Source organism: Eurosta solidaginis, chromosome 5 (genome assembly GCF_040869045.1).
Source record: "Eurosta solidaginis isolate ZX-2024a chromosome 5, ASM4086904v1, whole genome shotgun sequence".
In the NCBI taxonomy this organism is placed as follows: Eukaryota; Metazoa; Arthropoda; class Insecta; order Diptera; family Tephritidae; genus Eurosta; species Eurosta solidaginis.
Window position 1 is genome coordinate 204,162,754 of NC_090323.1, and position 25,205 is coordinate 204,187,958.

Genomic DNA, 25,205 nt, shown 5'->3' on the forward strand with positions numbered 1-25,205 from the left:
ACGTACATAACTCACGAAAATCTCACGGTAACAAGTCTTATTTTTTCAAATTCAAAATTTTTTCATCATTAAAACAAAGTCAAATCAAATCAAATTGAAACCAATATTAAACCTAATCATAATCGTACAAAAATATAAAAAACGTTGCACTTATCATCATATTTTTTATTTTAATTTTACTTTATGAATATTTAGTAATATTTTGATTTAATCTTGTACAAAGTTTTCTTTTTTTTTGTTATTGTCTTGAGTAGTATAGATATAATAATTTACACATTTTCACATTTTAATTTGCTGTCTGTTGACTTGACAAGTTTTAGTGCCGCTACTTGTTCAGGTGCTACATACAGTCAATCGTAGAGAAAAGGGACTTTATTTATTAAATATATATTACAACCAGGAGGGAACAGAATTTTTTTTTTTAAATTTCGTCAATGAAATGCTGTTTTTTTGTAATTTTCTATATTTAAAACAATTACTATGGAACCAGTCTAAAAAAACTTCTCTTTTACAAACACATTCAGCCAAAGCCATACCTTTATTGTATAAATTTTGCCAATTGCTTTCTTTGCATAGTTTATTCTTTTTATTTCATGTTATGCTTTATTGTTGGCAGCCATTTTTAAGAACTGGACATTGGTTAATTCTTTGTTTTTCTATACATGGAAACACATAGTTTATTTTTTTAGAGTTAACTGAAAGTTAGTTACTTTCGCTATCACCACAAAATACGACTACTTAGCTAATTTTTAGTAATAGCCAGTTTTTTCTGCTGGGATCTGATTGGGCTCATATTAGTACCTTTTATAACCAAAAGAATATTAATTAGGTCCACAAAAACTATGGCTAGATGGAGCTATAAACAAACAAAACAAAATACAATTTTTCAAATTTAGAAAAATTAAAAAATAATAATTGTCATTAGAAAAAAATTATTGTTCTGGCCTTGAGCTCGAATCGAACCTTGAATCATTTTATCAATAGGCCGATAAAAACAAAAACAATTGCTAACAATTTGAGTTTATTTTGGCTTCACATATTTGAACAACTTTTTTTCAATAATTTGAAACTATATTTTTTGTACTTTAATAAATTTGTGAATAAGCTAATTTTTATTGGTTTGTAAAATTATGTGGTTTTTATTTTTTTTTTATACATTTTTTTTTATTTATTTTTTTTATTTATTTTTTTTTGTTTATTTTTTTTTTATTTATTTTTTTTTTTATTTATTTTTTTTTATTTATTTTTTTTATTTATTGTTTTTTATTTATTTTTTTTTATTTATTTTTTTTTTTATTTATTTATAAACAAATTTTGATTACTGTTCAACGTGATTTATTTTTGAAACATTTATATTTTTTGTTTTTTTCAATTTTATATACTATCTAATTCTATTCTATTTTGAACTCTAATATTTTTAATTGAATTTATTTATAATCAAATTTTTTTACTTACATGTTTTTATGTAATTGTTTTAAGTTAAATGTTGTTTTTTAAATTTAAAATATTTGAATATTTTGCCTTTGCTGTTTGCATTTTTTGCTCAAGTTTTACATTTTTAGAAAGACTTTGAATATAATCAAAATAAGATTAAGTTTTTGTTTACCTTTTTAACACTTTTTAGGTTTTAGTAAATTTTTTTTTTATTTTTATTTAGTTTTTATTTTTTTTATAATACTTATTTTTATTTAATTTTTACTGTTATTAATTTTTTGTTTTAGTTAAAATTTTTTTCTTTAATGACTGTTTATTCTAATTTGTATTTATTTATTTTTATACTCAGTTGAGCAGAGCTCACAGAGTATATTAAGTTTGATTGGATAACGGTTGGTTGTATATATATAAAGGAATCGAGATAGATATAGACTTCCATATATCAAAATAATCAGGATCGAAAAAAAATTTGATTGAGCCATGTCCGTCCGTCCGTCCGTCCGTCCGTTAACACGATAACTTGAGTAAATTTTGAGGTATCTTGATGAAATTTGATATGTAGGTTCCTGAGCACTCATCTCAGATCGCTATTTAAAATGAACGATATCGGACTATAACCACGCCCACTTTTTCGATGTCGAAAATTTCGAAAAACCGAAAAAGTGCGATAATTCATTACAAAAGACCGATAAAGCGACGAAACTTGGTAGATGAGTTGAACTTATGACGCAAAATAGAAAATTAGTAAAATTTTGGACAATGGGCGTGGCACCGCCCACTTTTAAAAGAAGGTAATTTAAAACTTTTGCAAGCTGTAATTTGGCAGTCGTTGAAGATATCATGATGAAATTTGGCAGGAACGTTACTCTTATTACTATATGTACGCTTAATAAAAATTAGCAAAATCGGAGAAGGACCACGCCGACTTTTTAAAAAAAATTTTTTTTAAAGTAAAATTTTAACAAAAAATTTAATATCTTTACAGTATATAAGTAAATTATGTCAAGATTCAACTCGAGTAATGATATGGTGCAACAAAATACAAAAATAAAAGAAAATTTAAAAATGGGCGTGGCTCCGCCCTTTTTCATTTAATTTGTCTAGGATACTTTTAACGCCATAGTCGAACAAAAATTAACCAATCATTTTGAAATTTGGTAGGGGCATAGATTTTATGGCGTTAACTGTTTTCTGTGAAAATGGGCGAAACCGGTTTGATGTCACGCCCAGTTTTTATACACAGTCGTCCGTCTGTCCTTCCGCATGGCCGTTAACACGATAACTTGAGCAAAAATCGATATATTTTTACTAAACTCAGTTCACGTACTTATCTGAACTCACTTTATCTTGGTATGAAAAATGAACGAAATCCGACTATGACCACGCCCACTTTTTCGATATCGAAAATTACGAAAAATGAAAAAAATGCCATAATTCTATACCAAATACGAAAAAAGGGATGAAATATGGTAAGGTAATTGGATTGTTTTATTGACGCGAAATATAATTTTAGAAAAAACTTTATAAAATGGTTGTGACACCTACGATATTAAGTAGAAGAAAATGAAAAAGTTCTGCAGGGCGAAATAAAAAACCCTTAAAATCTTGGCAGGTATTACATATATAAATAAATTAGCGGTATCCAACAGATGATGTTCTGGGTCACCCTGGTCCACATTTTGGTCGATATCTAGAAAACGCCTTCACATATACAACTACCACCACTCACTTTTAAAACTCTCATTAATACCTTTAATTTGATACCCATATCGTACAAACTCATTCTAGAGTCACCCCTGGTCCACCTTTATGGCGATATTTCGAAAAGGCGAACACCTATAGAACGAAGGCCCACTCCCTTTTAAAAATACTCATTAACACCTTTAATTTGATACCCATATCGTACAAACAAAGTCTAGAGTCACCCCTGGTCCAGAAAGGCCCACTCCCTCTTAAAATAATCATTAACTCCTTCCGTTTGATACCCATATTGCACAAACGAATTCTAGAGTCACCCATGGCCCACCTTTATGGCGATATCTCGAAACGGCGTCCACCTATGGAACTAAGGATTACTCCCTTTTAAAATACTCATTAACACCTTTCATTTGATACCCATATCGTACAAACGCATTCTAGAGTCACACCTGGTCGATCTTTATGGCGATATCTCGAAAAGGCGTCCACCTATAGAACTAAGGCCCACTCCCTCTTAAAATACTCATTAACTCCTTTCGTTTGATACCCATATTGCACAAACGAATTCTAGAGTCACCCCTGGTCCACCTTTATGGCGATATCTCGAAAAGGGGTCCACCTATAGAACTAAGCCCCACGCCCTTTTAAAATAATTATTAACACCTTTCATTTGATACCCATATCATACAAACAAATTCTAAAGTCACCCCTGGTCCACCTTTATGGCGATATCTCGAAAAGGCGAACACCTATAAAACGAAGGCCCACTCCCTTTTAAAAATACTCATTAACACCTTTCATTTGATACCCATATCGTACAAACAAAGTCTAGAGTCACCCCTGGTCCACCTTTATTGCGATACCTCGAAAATGCGTCCACCTATAGAACTAAGGCCCACTCCCTCTTAAAATACTCATTAACTCCTTTCGTTTGATACCCATATTGCACAAACGAATTCTAGAGTCACCCCTGGTCCACCTTTATGGCGATATCTCGAAAAGGCGTCCACCTATAGAACTAAGGCCCACTCCCTTTTAAAATACTCATTAACACCTTTCGTTTGATGCCCATATTGTGCAAACAAATTCTAGGGTCACCCCTGGTCCACCTTTAGGGCGATATCTCGAAACGGCGTCCACCTATGGAACTAAGGATTACTCCCTTTTAAAATGCTCATTAACACCTTTCATTTGATACCCATATCGTACAAACGCATTCTAGAGTCACCCCTGGTCCATCTTTACGGCGATATATCGAAAAGGCGTCCATCTATAGAACTTAGGTCCACGCCCTTTTAAAATACTCATTAATACCTTTCATTTGATACCCATATCGTACAAACGCATTCTAGAGTCACCCCTGGTCCATCTTTACGGCGATATATCGAAAAGGCGTCCATCTATAGAACTTAGGTCCACGCCCTTTTAAAATACTCATTAATACCTTTCATTTGATACCCATATCGTACAAACGCACTCTAGAGTCACCCCTGATCCACCTTTATGGCGATATCTCGAAAAGGCGACCACCTATAGAACTAAGGCCCACTCTCTTTTAAAATACTCATTAACATCATTCGTTTGATGCCCATATTGTACAAATAAATTCTAGGGTCACCCCTGGTCCACCTTTATGGCGATATCTCGAAACGGCGTCCACCTATGGAACTAAGGATTACTCCCTTTTAAAATACTCATTAACACCTTTCATTTGATACCCATATCGTACAAACGCACTCTAGAGTCAAGCCTGATCCACCTTTATGGCTATATCCCTAAAAAGCGTCCACCTATAGAACTATGGCCCACTCCCTCATAAAATACTCTTTAATGCCTTTCATTTGATACACATGTCATACAAACACATTCCAGGGTTTCCCTCGGTTCATTTTCCTACATGGTTATTTTCCCTTATGTTGTCACCATAGCTCTCAACTGAGTATGTAATGTTCGGTTACACCCGAACTTAACCTTCCTTACTTGTTTTTTTTAATTTTGTTGTTTTCATTAACATTTTTTTTTTTGTTTTCTTTAAATTTATTCGCATTTGTTTTAATTTTGTTTATTCTAACGTCTTCATATATGTAAATGTGTGTTTTTTTGTAATTTCATATTATTTTTTTTTTTGCTTAATATTTTTTATAATTGTTATTGGTATTACAGAAAAATACAAAATTTGCACACGGCGATAGCTATTAGAACATGTTTATGAATTTTACTTCTTAATCAGCTAGCTTTTCGGGAGCTCAGTTTTTAATTCGTAATTGTCTGATCAACGCCCTAGATTGATGAGGAGTGTGATTACTAGTACCTAGGACCTACCTAATTATTTTCTATCTTTTACTATTATTATTACTTAATGTAAGTATTGATTTCAATAAAACCGTTTAACTTAAACATTTTTTTAAAACTATTTTATTCAATTCAAATTGTGTGGAATAATTTTAGGATCGTTCAACGGAACTTAAACTTTTTATAAGTTTTGTATTCTTCTTTCCGGTCTTTTTGTTTAGTGCTATATATTTTTTTAATGTAATTGTTTTATATTAAGTTTTTTTTTTTATTTAATTTTTAAAATTCTACAAGTTTACAAAATCTGAAATTTTAGATACAATGTGTTCATTATAAAATACCTTTTTCTTTTATAAAAAATTACCCAACAAAATCGGTAAAATAAATTAACCTAGAAGTGTTTGTCTCATTCCTCTTGTGGTTGACTGTATGTACAAGTATTTTATTTATTTGTTGGTATTTGTGGTATTTTGTTGTTTGTGCATATACAGAGATTAGCTGTTTTGTGTCGAGTTTGCGCTTTCATAATTCATTTGTTTTACAATTATTATTGTAATGTTATTTGTGGTTTTCATTTTGTGATTTTGTTTTTATTTGTTATAATTAAATTAGCATTTTCTCGTGATTATGATACTGTAATTAGCTTTAAGCGTATAATCGCATTTAGATGCTTTTATAAGCATATATTTAAATAAATTCATTTGTAATTAAAAGCGCACATGTAAACATGTAAATATGTGGGCTTACATAGATCACGACAAATATGGGTTAATTGAAATTTAATTGTCGGTATTTTACTGGTTTTAGCGTTGTTGTATCTATTTAGACACAGAAGTTGAATAAGTGAACTATGTGGCCCAATAAGTTAATCGATAAGATTATTCAATTTAAAGTCAAAGTGTCAGTTGGTTACTTGTACTGTAGGTACATATATATTTTAGATATAAAACGTGCTGTTGAAATTCAGCTTAATCATGATTGATGTGCTAGAGATTTTAAATTGAGATAAAGGAATTAAATCTGAAAGTAATTGAAGTAGTTCCGATAGACACGCATAGTCGGCACTGAGACTCAGCGACTCCACTTAACGGGGTCATCTTCCCACGTTTTTTTTTAGAGATGTACCATGAATCTGGAGGCTCACGATAATCCTCTCGAGGGATCCTGCTCTATTTGAGGTACCTTAGAGATGTGAATGAAAAGTGGCCGATGAAAGGTGAGGATTCTAATGTACATTCATTTTTCGGAAATCGCACTAACCCAAGAAACTTCGTTTTGCCGTACTTTGGTCATGGTGAAAATTGTAAAACTTTGGACAGACTTGCCAAATGAGGACTTCTGCCTGAAACACACTAGAGTATGAAGGCAGTTTTAATGACGTAGATATATCTAGAGAATGCGTACATATTTCAGCACTCAAACCTGAAAACATTTCACAGCCGTCGGTGCAGATTTGTATACCGTTAGCTTGCACCGCTCTTCCAATCATTCCTACTTGTAATGATAGTATTAACGCTCCCCTAGAGCTGCAATTTAAGCGGATAATAATAATAATTGAATGTTCCCACCGGAAGTAAAGTAAGGATGCCCTCTCTGAGAATCCTTCCAGCTCCCAGATTCGCTGAGTATCAGTGCCGACTATGCATGTCTATCGGAAGCAGGTTTGTTCTAGAATTCACAAACAATTTTACTAACGTGGGAAGGATCCATCGAGAGGATTATCGTCATTCTCTAGATCCATGGTAGATCTCTGACATTCGTGGGAAGGTGACCCCGAAGCAAGTATTTATTTAATTACAGCGATTAAAGCTTCACTAGTGAGTTTCATTCAGCGTTCGTGGCTGCTATGTTGTTTTGAAAAACGGTGTTGGTTTTCTGGCAAAGCCAAGAGATACAATTAATTTCAGATAAATACTCGAAACACGTAGGAGTATAAATAAATATACCAGTCAACCAGTCAAAAATAGTAAAAAAAAAAAGGACGTGTGGCACTCGGGGACTGCCGCGGTAAAGCTATTGCATATTATCAAATTATGCAATTATAATATTTATGCAACATTTTGTTTTCTTTGATATTAATTCAAGTTTTGTCTTTGATATTAATTCAAGTTACACTTTTTAAGGGTGGTGACCGATAAGAAACTTTAACTTTAACTTTATTTTTAACTTTCACTTTAATTTTAACATTCACTTTAACTTTAACCTTATTTTTAACTTTAACTTTAACTTTGGCTTTAACTTTAACCTTAACTTTAACTTTAACTTTCACTTTAACTTTAACATTCACTTTAACTTTAACTTTAACATTCACTTTTACTTTAACTTCCACTTTAACTTTAACTTTATGATAGAGATCCAATTTTATGTATTTGGGTTGTTGCTAACACCGAACCTTTTTCGAACCTTTTTTGACAAATATCCGTTACGGTTTTTTTTGATTAAGTCGCCAAGCCCGCGATAAAATCTATGCAATAGCTTAAAAATAAATGCTTAACATTGCCGCAATGAAAACAATTATTTTTCCAGTAGTTTCTTAGTTGAAGTTTCTGGTTTCGAAAATATCCATCAGCTGGTGCTTCTCCTTGTGTCCGCCCTAGGCGAATCTTGTGGATCTACTACAGATGGGAAGCGCCTTTTCCAAGGTTTCTGCCATTCCACATATACGTTTTAAAATATATCGGTATTTAGTGGTAGTGGGGAAAGGTGATTGTGCTGTCACCATAGTGATAACAAATATAGTTTAGAAAAACTGAAAAACACGCAAATATGGTGCCGTTTTAGTATCTACAATCCACTTAGATATTTGATGTTGATAGCACCATATCACATAGGTTCGTGTATCCGCTATTAAGCACAACTCGTTTTGTAGCGAGTTATTTAGCCACTGCCGCAAGTCTTCATTAATTGCCGCTAGATGACTCTAACTCTCCTTTGCGCGCATAGCCTAAGAGAGTTTAATCATGCATACATATAAGTGAAGCTAATATAAGCGTGTTAAAAATAGTGCGCACTCAAATTTTTACAATATAGTGCCAATGAAGGTGTAATGCAATCAAAAGTCAGTGCACTACCCCCAACTATGGTGTCAACTTATATACATATATGCACAAGTGTTTAATTATTATTTGCTATATTTTCTAAAATATTAGCACGTTTGAGATGAAATTCTATAGATAATCATCAAGTAGAACAAAGCTTATAATCAGCATTGCTATATTATTTGTTGACTGACAGCATTTAAATTTATTATTATTTAGCTTTTGCTTTTGTAATTATATTTAATTTAATATTATTTGTTTATTTATCTTAAGTTAAGCATCTCATTAGTAATGTAGCACTTACAAACATACATACATACATACATTCATATACAATACATACAACAGCGAACAGAAAAATAGCAACAATTTCGGCAGTTGAAACTCTTTTTACTATCGATATTTTATCAAAAAATTCTACGACTTTTTTATTGGAACTATGCAAACCAATCTCAAGAACAATTTCTAAAAAATTCGAAAATCCGAGAAAGTTTTAGGAAAATTGTGTACATTTTTTTTAAGTTCCTTAACCTTTTTTGTGTATATATGTAGTTTTGTAGCCCACTCAAAAAAGTACAAGTTATAGGTCTCTCAAAATACGTCTTGATTTTTGACAATTTTTGTTTTTCTAAAGAAAATCAGAAACTCTCTTCGTAAAAAAAATGGTAAAAATCAATAAAGGCCAAACGAAATTTGTCAAAAATCAAGGCGTATTTTGACAGACCTATAACTTGTACTTTTTTAGACTAAAATTGCCTGGGTTACAAAACTGTAAACTCAAACAAGTAAGGAAGGCTATGTTCGGGTGAACATTACATACTCAGCTGCCAAATTACAGCTGGCAAAACTTTTAAATTACTTTCTTTTAAAAGTAGGCCGTGCCACGCCCATTGTACAAAATTTTACCAATTTTCTATTCTGCGTCATAAGGTTAACCCACCTACCGAGTTTCATCGCTTTATCCGCCTTTATTAATGAATTATCGCACTTTTTCGGCTTTTCGAAATTTTCGATATCGAAAAAGTGGGCGATTTCATTTCATTTTAAATAGCGATCTGAGATGAGTGCCCAGGAACTTACATACCAAATTTCATTAAGATACCTTAAAATTTACTCAAGTTATCGTGTTTACGGACAGACGGAAGGACGGACGGGCGGACGTACATGGATAAATTAATTTCTTTTTTCCGCCTAGATCCTTTTGATATATAAAATTCTATATCTATCTCGATTAGTTCATGCCGTTACGGGGTACCGTTATGCGAACAAAATTAATATACTCTGTGAACTCTGCTCAGCTGAGTATAAAAAGTTCACAGAACTCCAAAGAAAAGGTTCGAAATTTTCGTAAAATTTATTTCGAAAATTTTCTTGAAATTCGTTGGCATAGTTTCGGTTTCAAAATTTATGCAAGTTTTTCATAAGACATCGAAAATAAAAAAGAATGCATTTATTTGACGAATTTGATAAAAATTGAGACTGCTATTTTTCTTTTCGCAGCTGTACATACAAACATATACGCATACTATTATTTTCTCCCCGATAATTGGCTTAGAATAATTGACAATTAGTAACATAATAAAGTCATTTAACCTATCGTTCGGTTTGTTGTGCTAAGCTGACGTCGATTGATATTACCATTTACATACTAACATAAGAAACATGAGACGTGTCCGCTGGCTTAAGCTTGGCATGACAATGAATTTGGTTCGTACAAAATACGGGAATTCGTTTAGTCTTGATTGAAGAGAGCAATTATTTCTAAACGGTGAGGCTATCTCGAAAATACGACGTAGTCAAATCAAACCGTTTACAAAACTATGGAACAAATACCAGAACATGATGTGTGGCTCCAATGATAAGATGTTTCAGAAAAAAAATTTAAAGGGAACGGAATAACAAGAGCACATACATAGATCGAAAAGGTATACATAACCATTCATAATAAATGTGCGTTAACCATGGTTGTCGCCTAATAAAACACGTCAGCCGACCCTTATCAGTAGTAAAGGACAAAATTTTTAACCCAAACTCAAATTCTCTTCTCTGAAACCCCGACAAGAATATGAAACGTGTCGACTTGTCTATCGCGGTCTTGTTTCAGAATTTGACCTGTGTTTAAGAAGTCTGAAACCGCACTGACGGTAGGCTGTACTCCTTCGCACACAATCTAGATAAAAGGATACTGGTTCTGAGGAATTTGGCAGTTCAGGGGATCGTCTTATGTTTTGGACTTAGCACATTAAAGTTTTCATCCATCGTTGCGCATCACATGATAAACAGGAAGTGAAACCTAGTGTTCATTGTCATAAATATAGGTATTTCGTTTAATATCTCTTGATATTTATCCCCTATTTAAGTACTCGGCATACATTTTGTGCTCGCGCTTTTCGGTTGCATCTTGAGTTCCAAAATTATCTCAGGGCCAGTTTCATGAACAGCTTATCGATGAGTAAGGCACAGTTACAATAATACTACCTCCACAATAAATTCAACTCTGCAAGAAGCAGGGGTCAGCTGATCAACAACGAACCAGCATCAGCTGACTTCACTGAAATACCAATTAAGCATAGTATTTCGCTGCCGCGTCACAATGGTCGGCGTTGGTTCCAGCTGGAGTGCAAACGTTATTGTGTCGAACCTTCTCGCCGTTTACTGCGATCCTTGGCGGCCTGAGTTGTTCAGCAACTTCCGAGTTACTCGCAATATCGGTCTAAGCACATAAATACTGTGTTTTTGTTCACTGGGGGTTTTTGGAACATTTTACTTAACCTTTCATTAATTAAGTGCTCCCTCGGTCTTGGACAAAACCCACCTCATAGATGCTAAAATATCCGTGTGCTACTGTGTCTCTTAGCCGCTCAGATAGTCTATATTGGGACAGCAATTACCGCAACGTTTAGACTTGGCTTTGGGTTTTTCAGTCAGTTGACAACCAGGTAGATTAACGTATATTTTTATGTTGGGGTCGGGTACTGCTAATGTCTTTATTTGGAGCTACACCGAAATCCAACAACCACCACTCGTGGACACTGAGATAGCTTTTCTTGTTAAATTCATGAACACTTGGAAAACGGAGCGAATCCTCTTATTATGTTTCTTTTTCTTGATTTTCCACCCAAATACCATCCCAAACATTAATCACTCATTTCATTAACTACATAGACATGTATACGCGGGTATGTTATGTATGTATATGTGACATACATACATATGTACATATTATAAGTACGAGTATTAATAACTTTTAAAATGGTATTATTAAAAAGATTTTGTTATGGTAGAGTATTTTGCTGTTGTTGTGTAAATGAGATAGATACATATATAATTATGCATAATAAATAAAAATTAAAAAAAAAAATAGCGAAAATTCTTAATTAACTCAATTTAAAATCATAAAATTTTTGACTAATTTACAATATTATTTTATGGCAAAACAAAAGGCAAAATTGCCCGATTATAATCCAATTTCAAGCTTCCCTGTTGACAAAGAGTGCGACGAACGCGAATTAGAAGAAACAAGATGGAGTCCTGGCGTTGTGGCCGATGGGGATTTGTTAATGTTTTTGCGTGCAGCGCGCTCTATGGCTGCATTTCAAGGTAAATTACAAAAGTGACAAAGGGAAAGAGAGAGAGAGAGAGGGACGGATAACGTTTGACTGGTTCATGTGAAACAAAACATTCTTTTTTTGATTTCAGGAATGTGTGATGGAGGACTAGAAGACGGTTGTTTAGCTGCTAGTCGTGACGATACAACAATTAACGCTTTGGATATTGTAAGTAAAACTTCCGTGTTATTTTATTATTCTTAATGTTATAAATAACGAATAAGGAAGTCAGCTGTACACTTGAAATGCTGTTGTTGTTTGTTTTGTGTGCTTAATAATGTTACAAGGCAGCGCAATAATACATATACACATGGCTCTATTCTGAACTAATTTTTCTTCGAGTTACGGCTCCCGAAACATAGAAAATTGCTTATTCATAAAAGGCGCGGTACCACGCCCATTTTTTTAAATTTGAAGTTTTTCCTATTTATTGTTATAAATCTACTTGGAAAATGTAAGACCATTGATATAAAGCTCTTTTTTGCAAAGATATAGCTTATTTTATTCGTCCACGACCCTTTTAAAAATTTTTATATATACTATACTATATATATAAAAAGAAGTGTACATTTTGATTGTCACTCCATAACTCGAGAACGGATAGAAAGATTGCCATGAAATTTTTCGGAAAGATACATGAAGGAGAGATGATGGTTTTTTTTTTGAAATCACGAATCGGTTTAGCCATAAGAATATAAAAATCAAATTCTGTGTATGTGCGTATGTTCGCTATGAAAAAGGAATTTCCCACACTTCAATCATCACCAAATTTTCGTTATAGGTTCTTTCGATCAACGGGAAGGTTTTAGGCTAAAAATAAGTTCGATATATAAAAGGGGCGTGGCACCTCCCATACAAATGGTATCTTTGGTACTGCATAACTTTGAAGGTATACATGCCAGAACGTTGAAATTCAGTAAGGAGTTATATGAGGTCAATCCCTAACACCACCAAGAAAATGTGGGATTGGGAAAACGGGGCGTGGCACCTCTCATACAAATGGAATATATCATACTGCATATCTCTTGATGCAGTAATGGTAGGATAATGAAAAGTGGTAAGGAGCTATATGACGTTAAGTCCTAACACCTCCAGTAAAATGTGGAATGGAGAAAGGGGGCGTGGCAGCTTCCCTACAAATGGGATTTTTCAGAACTATGACTGCCGTACAAACTTAAGTTATTTTAACACTTAAAGTTTGACTGCATTGTTGAGTTTGGCTGTTATGCCTTTTGGACGTTTAGTAATCTGCCGCCGATAAAAAAATTTGTTAGCTCAGTCTATCTACATCTATCTATATATATAAAATCAAATTCTGTGTGTGTGTTCCCTATGAAAACGTGTTTCCCATACATCAATCATCACCAAATTTTGGCTGTAGGTTCCTTCGATCAACACGAAAGTTTTTCATATTTCAGAATTAAGAATTTTAAATTTAATTGTTTTTGTTTTTTGGCTATGCGAACGAACTATCTTCGCTCCCAAAAATGATCATGTTAACAAAATCAATGACCACATTCAAAACCAATTTCCTGGTGAAGCGACGAAATATAAATCGATCGACACAGTTACAGATGAAGATAAAATTGTGAATTATCCAATTGAATTTCTAAACTATTTAGAACCACCTGGAATGCCTGCGCATATATCAACTTTGAAAATTGGCTCACCAATCATGCTTCTTCGGAATTTAAACCCACCAAAATTGTACAAATGGACTTTGCGTTTAGAAATTAATACCGACTTTAATCGAAGCAACAATCATAAGCGGTAAAAGCAAAGGTGAATATGTGATCATACCACGGATCCCAATCATTCCTACAGATTTGCCATTCAATTTTAAGCGCTTACAGTTTCCTGTACGCCTTGCTTTTGCCAGCACAAGGACAATCGCTTACTATTGCATGCTTAAATTTAGAGAGTCCGTGCTATTCCCATGACCAGCTATATGTTGCTTGCTCTAGAGTTGGAAAACCAAAAAATTTGCTTATCTTTGCACCGAACGAAAAAACCAAAAATATTATGTATCCAGTTGCATTACAATAAGATACAATAATAAAATGTTTTAAACGAAAATGTCACCAAATATGCGTACAAAATTCAATTCAATTTACAGAACAATAAATTAAATTACCAGAAAACAAAACAGAAAAAATAACGCAACATTCATTCTATCTCGGGCGTTACAACGTCCCTGCAAAAATCGCGAGTACTCCATGCATGCATGTATGGAGTACTCGCTATGGACCAAGCGAGTGCTCCAAAATTAACCACAATTCATACAAAAAATATGGTCCAATTAACATTGCGATGTCCTAGGACTGGACCATATACTCCAGCTCCGCATTACATCAGAGTAAGCCATGGAGTACCCACAGTCCAATAAACATCGTGTAGTGATTACAATCGCTAAAAACGAGCAATGATCGGCTTACAATATGTTCGTGTAGAAACATGAGTTGGTCCATTGCTGAATTACTGTAGAGTATAAATGTAAGTACTCCAGTGGACCACATGATCCAACGATTTCTGCAGGGGTACGCCTGGTAAAGCTAGGCTTTATATAAAAGTGGATGTGGCCCTTAACCGATTTCGTTAATTTTTCTTCAAAGCATTCCTTATAGCAAAGGCAACCTCTCTGCCGAATTTTGTTACGATGGGTTTAACGATTTTTGATTTATGATTAATAATATTTGTACAATTGATTTTATAAGTGTGCGGTGCCACGCCCATTTTAAAAAAATGTTTTCAAATTTTTATCAAGAGTCTCAATATCAATCCACAAGTAAAATTTCAACATTCTAGGTGTTTTATTTACTAAATAATCAGTTTTTTGTGTTTTCCAAAATGTTATATATATAAAAAAGTGGGCGTGGTTATCATCCGATTTCGCTCATTTTCAATACCAATCTATTCTGGGTCCAGATAAGCTCGCTTACCAAATTTGTGAAGATATCTCAATATTTACTGAAGTTATCGTGTTAACGGACAGACGGACGGACGGACATGGCTCAATCAAATTTGTTTTCGAACACGATGATTTTGATATATGGAAGGCTATATCTATCTCGATTCCTTTATACCTGTACAACCAATCGTAATCCAATCAAAGTTATAATACCCTGTGTACAAGTACAGCTGGGTATAAACATTTTTGGACGGACGATTTGGCATATACTGTGGCGCATACATAGCCAATTATTTCATTATAACAACGGTTGCCCTAAAAACAACCCTGACGTGACGGCTGCACTGTTTACCATTCTGCACATGTCATTTTTGGTGGCGAAGATCATGGCGTTAACAACTGCGCCGATACTTAATGTCTCGGGACAGCTGGAGCGCAGACCATGCGACCAAATACTGGACAAACAGACTACTGATGATTTCAAAGTAATGAAAGAAGTAGGGTCTGAGGTATACTGCGCTGATCCAGAAACAAAAACATCCTACAAGCTGTGTTTTTTAAATGGAAGAAGTAGCATTAACCAAAGCAGTAAAAACCCTGAATGAAAATAGCTTTAACTGCAGCATCGTCAATTATCTTTCATTGAAAAATATTTAAAAGTGTGTTGGAGTGTTAACAATCCCTAGAAAGAATCGGGACAGCGAGAATTATACAACTATATTGGGTCTCTGGGCATATGAAAATGATAGAAATGAAAAAGCGGATAAGCTAGCTAAAAGGCCGCACCCTTCGAAGTTTGTACCGTAGACGTCCCAATCAGATTGGGCGAAATTGACACAGTGGCACATGATCGACCAAGCAGTGAAGGCGTGAGACCAGGCGTGGAGCTGCAAAGGCTCGAAGATCGTGTGCAGGTCATACAAACTTAAACCAACAAAGTAACTCTTAGCATTAGAAAGAAGACAGTAGGCTCAGGATGAGTATTCTGACTTGACACAGCCCTCTGGCGTCAAATATACTTTTAAATTATGGCAAGTCAGTGATAGCATGTATGTGAAATGCGGGTTAGAGGAGGAAACGATGGAGTGCTAATATCCTCATTCAATCTACGTGAGGTCCTCACGAATCGGTCAGCTCAAACTAACCTCACTTAATTGATCTAAATCATGTATATTGAGCTAGAGCGTTAATATTGCTTTTATGGAGCTTATATGGATCAGCTTTTAAGAAGTTTCGGTAAAGTGGACAGTGTCACCCGTCTCCTGTGAACATATTCGTTAGAAGTCTTTTTAATCTATTTTACCAAGAGTAATACATTTTCGTATGTGGGTCGTAAAGGTGACAGTTTTACTAGACAGTTTTGGGAAGTGAGTAGGGTATTTTGGAACAATGATGATACTATCTTTTTTGATTATTTGCGTAAAATGCCTGAATTGCTTTCAGATTATTTAGGGACTATATGGCATCATTTTTGGATTGATTTGAGATCATTTAAAACTATTTCAGAACAATCTTCAGACCATTTCGGGATTGTTTTAAGAATGATATCGGTACTATTAGGATATTATCTGGATCACTTCGGAATTGTTTTTTTAGTGATTTCGATTATTGGGATTGCCTTCAATATAATTTCGAAAACATTTCGCAACAACTTCGAATTGTTTCGGGACTATTCTGTCATAATTTTGTAACTATCTCTGGAACATTTCGAGATTGTGGTCATTATCGCTTCGCTACTATTTTGGAACTTTTTGGTGAGATACGGTGTTGTTTCGTATAATTTTGGGACTATATTCGGGATATTTGGGTCTTTTCGGGACTTTCTTCAGATTACTTCGGTACTACTTTAGGCATCATTTCGGACATATTTCGGAATGATTTTGGGACCATCTTGCGATCATTTTTTTTCGTGTTAATTTCGAGACCATCTTTTGTGATTCTTCTACGAATCATATCGGGATTATTTTGGAATTCTGAACTATTTTCGGAATCATCTCCAGTGAGTATTCTACCTAGGCCAATAATGTTTGATATTTGGGTCATGAAAAAGATCGAAATTTTTAGTTTAATGAAATGTTAAGTTTTAAATCCTGATGTATAACATTAAAAAACAATTTGCGCGATATACCGTCAAGAAAACTTAAAAATCGTAGGTCCTAGTTTTTATGCCAACTTCTAACGACATCTACCAGAGGAGATTTTTTTTTCGGAAAAGTTTTTCATTCCAACTCCGTCCGTGAAATTACTTTGGCTCCTTTCTTCTCCCAATAACAAATTAATCGTATCAGGCAGAATAAAACAGAATGTTTTGAGTTGTATTGGGTCCGCCACAGCGCGCGGTCCAAGCCAACGGTACAACATCACAATCACAACCTTCATTTGCTGCTGGCTGGCTTACTTCTGATAGAATGGCTCTTCAATCGATTGTTAAACAATTACGAAGTTCTCTGTAGCACAATTCGGTGTTTGGTGTTTCAAGATGCCCTGTCTGGGGTTATGGAATGAGCCTTGATAGGTATTTGAAACTGATATATGGTGACTTATAGCATTCCTGGTATGGGGAATATTTCTGATTACCAGCGTGCTGTTTTGAACGATTATCTGGAAATGAGCGCTAGGCGAGCAAAGTCTTGCAGAAGTTGTGAACCCTATCGAAAATGAACTCGTTTGTTTTAACATAATAGGCTTCAGCTTCCTCAAATCTGCAAAAGGGAACCAGGGTCAAGGCCAGTCTTAGAAAAGGGGATATGATTCATCCTATATGAAAAAAGGGAAAGATTTTCTAAACTGAAGAAACGAACTGGGAAAATTTCTGAATGCCTTTCGTTTTAGCCAAAGCCGATCCGAAATCGTTTGCAGGAATCGGTGAATATGGAGCCTCTGCAGATAAACTTAGCCAATGTATTTTGTGGTGACTTAGTTGCTTCCGAAGTTTTTTCGAATAACTCATATTTCCTCTTATAGCAAACACAAAAAGGTTTTAACAACAACAAACAGGTTTCGTTGTCTTGCCATCTTCAGTGCCTTTTTTCACTTGTTAACGAAATACTTATATTTGCTCTTATAATTTGAATAGTAAAAGGTATATATTGGAGCGACTTTCTTTAAATCTTCCTAAATTGAAGAAGAGCCGTTTTTGGCGTTGTGCCATCTTCAGTGAACGTTTGACTAAGGATTAGGAAAATCGTTCCAAAATACATCAGTTATCCAGCCTCTCAGAAAATAAACTTAATTATATAATTGTACTTTCTATATATTCTGCAGTTACACGATTCTGGTTACGATCCAGGCAAAGCACTTCAAGCACTCGTTAAGTGTCCAGTTTCTAAGGGCATTGATAAAAAGTGGACAGAGGACGAAACAAAAAAATTCATTAAGGGCTTACGGCAATTCGGAAAGAATTTCTTTCGTATACATAAAGATTTATTACCGCACAAAGAGACACCGGAATTGGTTGAATTTTATTATTTGTGGAAAAAGACACCAGGAGCCAATAATAATAGGCCGCATCGTCGACGCCGGCAAAGTGCTTTGCGTCGCAATCGTGTCACACGCGCTAGTAATACACCTCCGAAAAAGGAGGATACACCGGAACCACAAACGGCGACGACGGCGTCAGCGGCGGCAGATTCGACGCGCTCGTCGCCCATTGTCTCCAAGGAGGAGAATAGTTCTCTAACCGAGGACGATATCAGCGAGTGCGACAGCGATTCAAGCCTAACAAATAAAAGGGATGAATCACCATCGAGAATGAGGACACGTAATAAACAACAACAAAATAATAATACAAAAGATCAAACAACGCAACAACAGCAAGTATCGAATGGTAAACGACCTAAACGTGGAACAGAAACTCCAGATACTGTAACAGGTGTAGATAGTCCAAAGACACCAACAAAAGGTGCAAATATAAACGAAAACATTAATACCACAACGACGGTGGCGGCGAATAAGCGTAAAGGCGGTAAGCAGGATACGCCTAACAAGAGGAAGCGTACCGATGCAGATGGTAGCGCAGGTTCTGGCAGTGGCAGTGGTGGGGGTAGTGGTGATGTTACCGATGAAGGCAGTCTTAGTAAAGATAGTGCCAAACGTAAACGTCCCGATAGTCCCGCGGAGGAGAGTATGAACTCTGATAGTCGACCTGATTCAGTATTGGACGATGCAGAATCGAATACCACTGATACAGTTGAACAATCTTTGAAGGAGGGCAAAGACAGTAGCTCAGGTGGTGGCGTCGGTAAAGAGGATAGTGGTGCTGCAGATGGTGATTCAAAGGCGGATACAAATGAAAAATCGGAAAAGCCAGCTGAAGACACTAAAGAGACTATCAAGAACGATGATGAAGAAACGAATATACAAGCACCTGTAAGTGGGCCAAAGCCAATTGTACCACCAAATCCTGTGGAGAATACAAATGGTGGCACAAAAGATCAGCTGGTTGCTATAAAGGATGAAAGCTTGAATGTGATTAGCGCACTCCCACCCTTACCACCTACAGCATTACCAATGAAGGTACCAACCATAGCAACCGTCGAGGCACTAAATGCGTCCATCGGACGTGGTGGCGAATTGTTGGCTGCTGGAGGCAAAGATCCTTTGGAGAAGATGGAGCTGCCAGAAAACTCCAGCAAAGCCGATTTAGCAGCAAAGGAGCAACATCAGGAGATGATTAAGAAGATCGCTAATATGAAGCAAGAGTCAATGCAGCAACAACAGCAAATGCCGCCGAATAATAACACAAACACCACAAGTATGCAGGAAACTACTGTTTTCATAAAGAAGGAACCACTTGACGATTCCATGGATGCAACTTGCAATCAGAACAGTAATGAACCGCAAGATCTCAAAGTAAAAGTAGAGATTAAAAATGAAGAATGTAAAAGTGGTGGCAATATTGGAATGCCACCAACACCCATGGCTCCCAACGCAGCAAATGACGTAGTCGGGGGCACTGAAGTGCCACCTCCACAGCCGCAACATATGCATATGCATCTTGGTCCGCCTGGACCACCTCCTGGCTACATTTTAGATGGGCAGCTCAAGTATGGCCCACCACCGTCGCAGCAGCAATCGTCGATGTCGGGTAATGACAACAACAACGCGGGACCACCGCCATCTGGCATGCCATTATTAGGTGGACCACCCCCAACACACAAATATCCTGGTGATATGGAAATGAAGTACAATGACTCGGCTGCCGCAGTTGCTGCAGCCGCTGCTGGCATCAAATATGAGGGTGGTAAATTTGCAATGCAAGATATTAAATATCCACCGCCACCGCTGGAGCATGCCATGAAATATAGCACAGTACAAGAAATGCAAGCAGCAGCAGCAGCAGCAGCGGCAGCGGCCGCGGGTAAATATGATATGAAATTTGCGATGGAACAATCAGGTAAATATCCGGCCGAATTGCAACTGCATCAACAGCAGCCGCCTAAAGGTTTCCACGGTGAGCCGATAAAGTTGGCTGATATGAAAGGTGCAAATATTTACTCCCTACCCAATGCTGAGGGGAAATATGCGCCTCCTACCGGACAACCCAACGAGACGACTGCTTTAAAATATGTTGGTGGCACACCACCACCACCGCAACCACAATCAACACATGGTGTACCTCCTGGTGCTACACCGCCACCCGGAATTGCTATGCCCAAACCACATTATCAGCATGAGGTGCAACATCCATTGGCGCGTTCCGCTTTTGAGTCGAGCTTAATGCTGAAATATGGTGATCCTATGTTAGTCAAGTATGGACCACCGCAAGATTTGAAATATCCACCACCACCACAAGGTTCAAACGAAAGTGGTCCAATGAAACCTTCACCTTTTGCAGAGAATCTGGTTAAAGGTTCACCATATGGCGCACAAGAGCCGGGCGGCATGAAATATCCACCATCAGAGAGTCCAATTGATGCTTCTTCACGTTCCACGCCCGGACAAGATAGTCAAGGTAGCAATAGTAGTTCACAACCTTCGTCACAGCAGCAGCAATTTCATTCACCGCATCCATCACCTCATTTACCCTCACCAGCGGGTGGTGGCTTACCGCCAGGCATGCATTCCCAAAATCTGGTCTCAACACACGGACCACCGTCGCATACACAACTTAATTCTGGCCTGCCACCTGGCGCAAGCGGTCCGCCACAACCTAATTCTATGCATCATCCACATCTAACGCCTTCACCAAACAACTCCCATCACGTGCAAGGTTCACATCCTCAATCATCAGTTGCATCATCAATGCCGTCTACTTCAGTTGGTGCACCACCGCCATTATCGACAAACGCACCCTCAAATCTCCATCCCCAACATCTCCCGCCAAGTCATATGCAACAACTCCATCGTCAGCATCCCGACATGCCTGCTGGTATGCATCCAAATGCGCCTATACCGCTTACATTACAAGGTCATGATCCACGTGGTGGACCACCGCCGCCATCACACCAAATGCCACCACAGCCGCAGCAATCGAGCACAGTGCGCACTCCATCACCGGCGCAACAACCACAGCAACGTAACATGCATGAGGAGCGTTTGAGCGTTAATAGTGGTCCTTCGTCTGGCCCACAACGTGACCCTCCTACATCGCAGGCTTCCATGCCGCCGCAACAATCACCGCATGCGCATCGTAGTTCACCTTTGACTGCTATGCCAGGGAATCCACCACCAGGACTTATTGGGCATCCAATGCCCATACATCCACATTTGGCGCATCTACCACCCGGTCATCCAGCGCATGCTGCCGTCGCTGCTGGGGTTGGTCATCCCGGCCATCCAATGTTGTCACATTCAATGGCTGGGTTGGGTCCAGGCGCTGGTCCAATTGCTCTCTTAGCTGGACCACCATCATTGACTGGTATTCCAGAGTCTGCGTTGAGTAGACGTACTCCACCAACACATACACAGCCACCGCATTCATCATCTGCACCACCACACTCCTCTGTGGCCGTTAGTATGTCTTCGACAACGACGTCAGCCAGCAGCGCATCAAGTACGAATACTGTGCCATCGTCTGCCTTCAGTCGTGCCAGCCCTAGCATCCAAGGTTCAAATTCTAATACTTGTGGACCACAAAATGTCGGCTGTAACAGCGGCGGACCAGGCGGTAGCGGTACACCTGGTGCATCTGCTGCTCATCGCTCATCATCGCCTGCCTCTAGTGTGGGCAGCATGAGTCGCCAGAGTCCACTACATCCAGTACCGCAAAGTCCACTCAGCCATCATCCGTCATCGTCAGCACTTTCGGCGGCAGCTGCAGCCGTCGCGGAACGTGATCGTCATGCGCTTTTACGACAACAATCACCGCACATGACACCACCACCTGTATCCAGCGCTTCCACTCTAATGGTCAGCCCGTTGAGCAAAATGTATTGTCCACAACCGAATCAACGTGTGTTGGGTACCTCGCCGCCACCACATTTGCGACCTGGTGCCTCACCGCCTGTCATACGACATCCACAAATGCCACTGCCGTTGCCATTGATTCCACCAGGTGCTGGTATACCACAAATCGGTGTTCATCCCGGTCAATCGCCGTATCCCCATCCGCTTTTACATCCCTCAATGTTCTACTCCCCGCATCATCATAACCCATTCAATTATGGATATGGTCCGTATGGTCCTGGTTTTCCAGCAGCATATATGAAACCGCCACCACCTGGTGGTCCACTTGATCCTGCCTCCGTATTGGGTGCGCATCATCCTGGATTACCTGGACCACCACCAACACGGCCAGATGATCCAGCGTTGGCAGCGGCTGTCGCAGCTGAGAAGCAAGCAGTCGCGGCACATCAACTAAAACAGCAACAACAACAGCACCAACATCAACAACAACAGGCGGCAGCACAAGCGCATGCTCAAGCACATGCACAGGTGCAAGCGCAGGTACAAGCTCAAGCTCAAGCCCAGGCGCAAGCACAAGCACATCAACAAGCTCAAGCACATCATCAACAAGTACAGGCACAAGCGCAAGCCCAAGCACAGGCTCAAGCACAAGCCCAAGCACAAGCACAGGCACAAAACAAACCGTCAACACCAAAGACGCCGCAGGGCAACAACAATAATGGCGGACCGCCGGGTAGTTTACATTCGACACCCACTGGCCTTCCACCAGCCGGTTATCCGGGCGCGCATTTGGGCGGCTATCCACCACCGCAACATTCTTCACCTTTCCAAGATGGTCAACAAATGGGTCTTAAGCCAACATCGCATATGGATGCGTTACGCGCACATGCACATTCTGCTAATCTGGGTGGGCCACACCATCCAACGGAGCCATGTAAGTTGAAAGCATTGAAAATGAGGTCTAAATATATATTTAATATTTATTATTTTTATTTGTAGTACCAATCGATATTGAACCCGATCCAGAGCCAGAAATTCCCAGCCCAACGCAGAATATACCGCGTGGTCCTAGTCCTGAAGCCAAACCGGACGATACTGAATGTCATCGCTCGCAGTCAGCCATGTAAGAATTTCTGTTGTAACCTAGCCCCTAAATTCAGAGAAATATAAAAATTTTTTTTTTATAAAAATTGCATTTACAATTTTCGTTTCTCTTATTTTTTCACCTTTTTTAAATTGAAATTTAAAGAATGTTTGTTTTTAATTTATGTATTAATTGTTTTGTATATGGTTATATATTTTTAATCCCTTTTTTTTAAGTAAAATGCTTTTTCTTTAGCTTTTTTTTGCCTTTTTATATATATACATATATTTTTTTGTTTATGTTATTTTGTATATTTTTTTTTCGTTTTTTTTTGTTTTTTTTTTGTTTTTGGTTTTTTTTTTTTGTTTTTTTGTTTTTTTTTTTTTTTTTTTTTTTATTCTTGCTTATTTATATTATGTATTTTTTGGGTTTTTGGGTTCTTTGTGTTTTCATTTCATTTTCTTTTTTTTATGCTAATTAAATTTATTTATTGCTCATTTTAATACAATTTATTTTCTACCAAAATTATATCAAATCAATAAAAAAATTGTCTCATTTTTAATTTGTGTATTAAAATTTTATGTGTTTTATATATATATATATTTTTAAGCTTTTTTTGAGTAATGTTCCCTTTGTTTTGTTGTTTGGTTTTTATTATTTTTATTTGTTCTTGTTTAATTATTTTTATGAATTTTTTTTGTATTTTTCTGTTTGTGTTCCGTTTTTTGTTGTTTTTTTAATGCTTATAAAATTGCCATTCATTTATTTAATATTTTCCTTAAATATTTTTTTAAACTTTTTGATACTTAAATTTTTGTAGGAATTTTAAAATGTTTGTTGAATCGTATGAAAGGCACCACGGAATTTTTTATATTTTAATAAATAATAAAATCTATCATATTCAAGAAAACTATTTTTCTTAAAACTTTTTTTATATTTTTATACAGGTAACAACTTAATTTTTTTTTTTTTAAACATTTCAAAAATAATAATTCAATTATTTTTAAGTATTTTTAAAATTTGTTTGAAGAATTTTTTGTCTTAATTTTTTTAGTTTTATGTGTATTTTTATCAGTTTTTTTGCTTAATCTTTAATATTTATATATAAAAATCACGTGTCACATTGTTTGTCCGCGATGCACTCCTAAACTACTGAACCGATTTTGAATTTGTTTTGCACCCCGTGTGTAGTTTGATCTAACTTGAAATATAGGATAGGTTATATCTCAGTTTATAGTCGCAATATTACTTTATTGCAATTTTTTATACGCACCGGCACTCATATTGTCAGGTGGTGCGGATATACCTCCGTGTAATTGGTTGGTGTTTAATTAAACTACGTGCTTATCAATAAAAAATATTATAGCGAATTATATCAAGTATAGCACATCACCAGGCCCGTCGAGAGGAGGGGGGATGGGGGTATTACTCCCGCACCCAGGGTTTCTGAGGGGGCCCGCGATTTAGACATTTTTTTTAATTCAGAACAGTCTTTAGTTGCTCCATGTGCAATTTTTAAGCCGAATTTTAAAAGCAACGAATATCTGCATTTCGTTTTAATATTATAGTGAAGTGTGAAAAATAAAAATCTATATATATAAAAGGAAAGGCTAAAATGTGTGTTAGTTTGTCGCCGGTGTTTGAAGAGATGCGTCGGTCGATTTTGTTCAAACGTGGACCCGGATACCCATAGAATGTGGGGGTGATATGGATATCAAATGAAAGCTGTTGCTGGGAGCTAGCTATGTGGGTATTATTAATTCATGTGTCTATTTCTAAATCGAATATCACAATGA

The 25,205-nt window shown here is 36.8% G+C and overlaps 1 protein-coding gene across 10 annotated transcripts in view; it reads left to right on the top strand.

Annotated features, from left to right (window-relative positions):
* Positions 1-25,205, top strand: part of Gug (Grunge) — a 142,630-nt gene that overhangs the window by 98,143 nt on the left and 19,282 nt on the right. For all 10 annotated transcript variants that reach the window (XR_010953469.1, XR_010953471.1, XR_010953477.1 and 7 more), the window contains 4 exons: positions 11,906-12,062; positions 12,162-12,238; positions 18,243-23,259; positions 23,325-23,448. Coding sequence is in view for 1 of the 10 variants with exons in the window: in XM_067787629.1 (XP_067643730.1) it covers positions 11,906-12,062; positions 12,162-12,238; positions 18,243-23,259; positions 23,325-23,448 (5,375 nt within the window). In the remaining 9 variants the exon portion in view is untranslated. The remainder of the gene's footprint in view (positions 1-11,905; positions 12,063-12,161; positions 12,239-18,242; positions 23,260-23,324; positions 23,449-25,205) is intronic.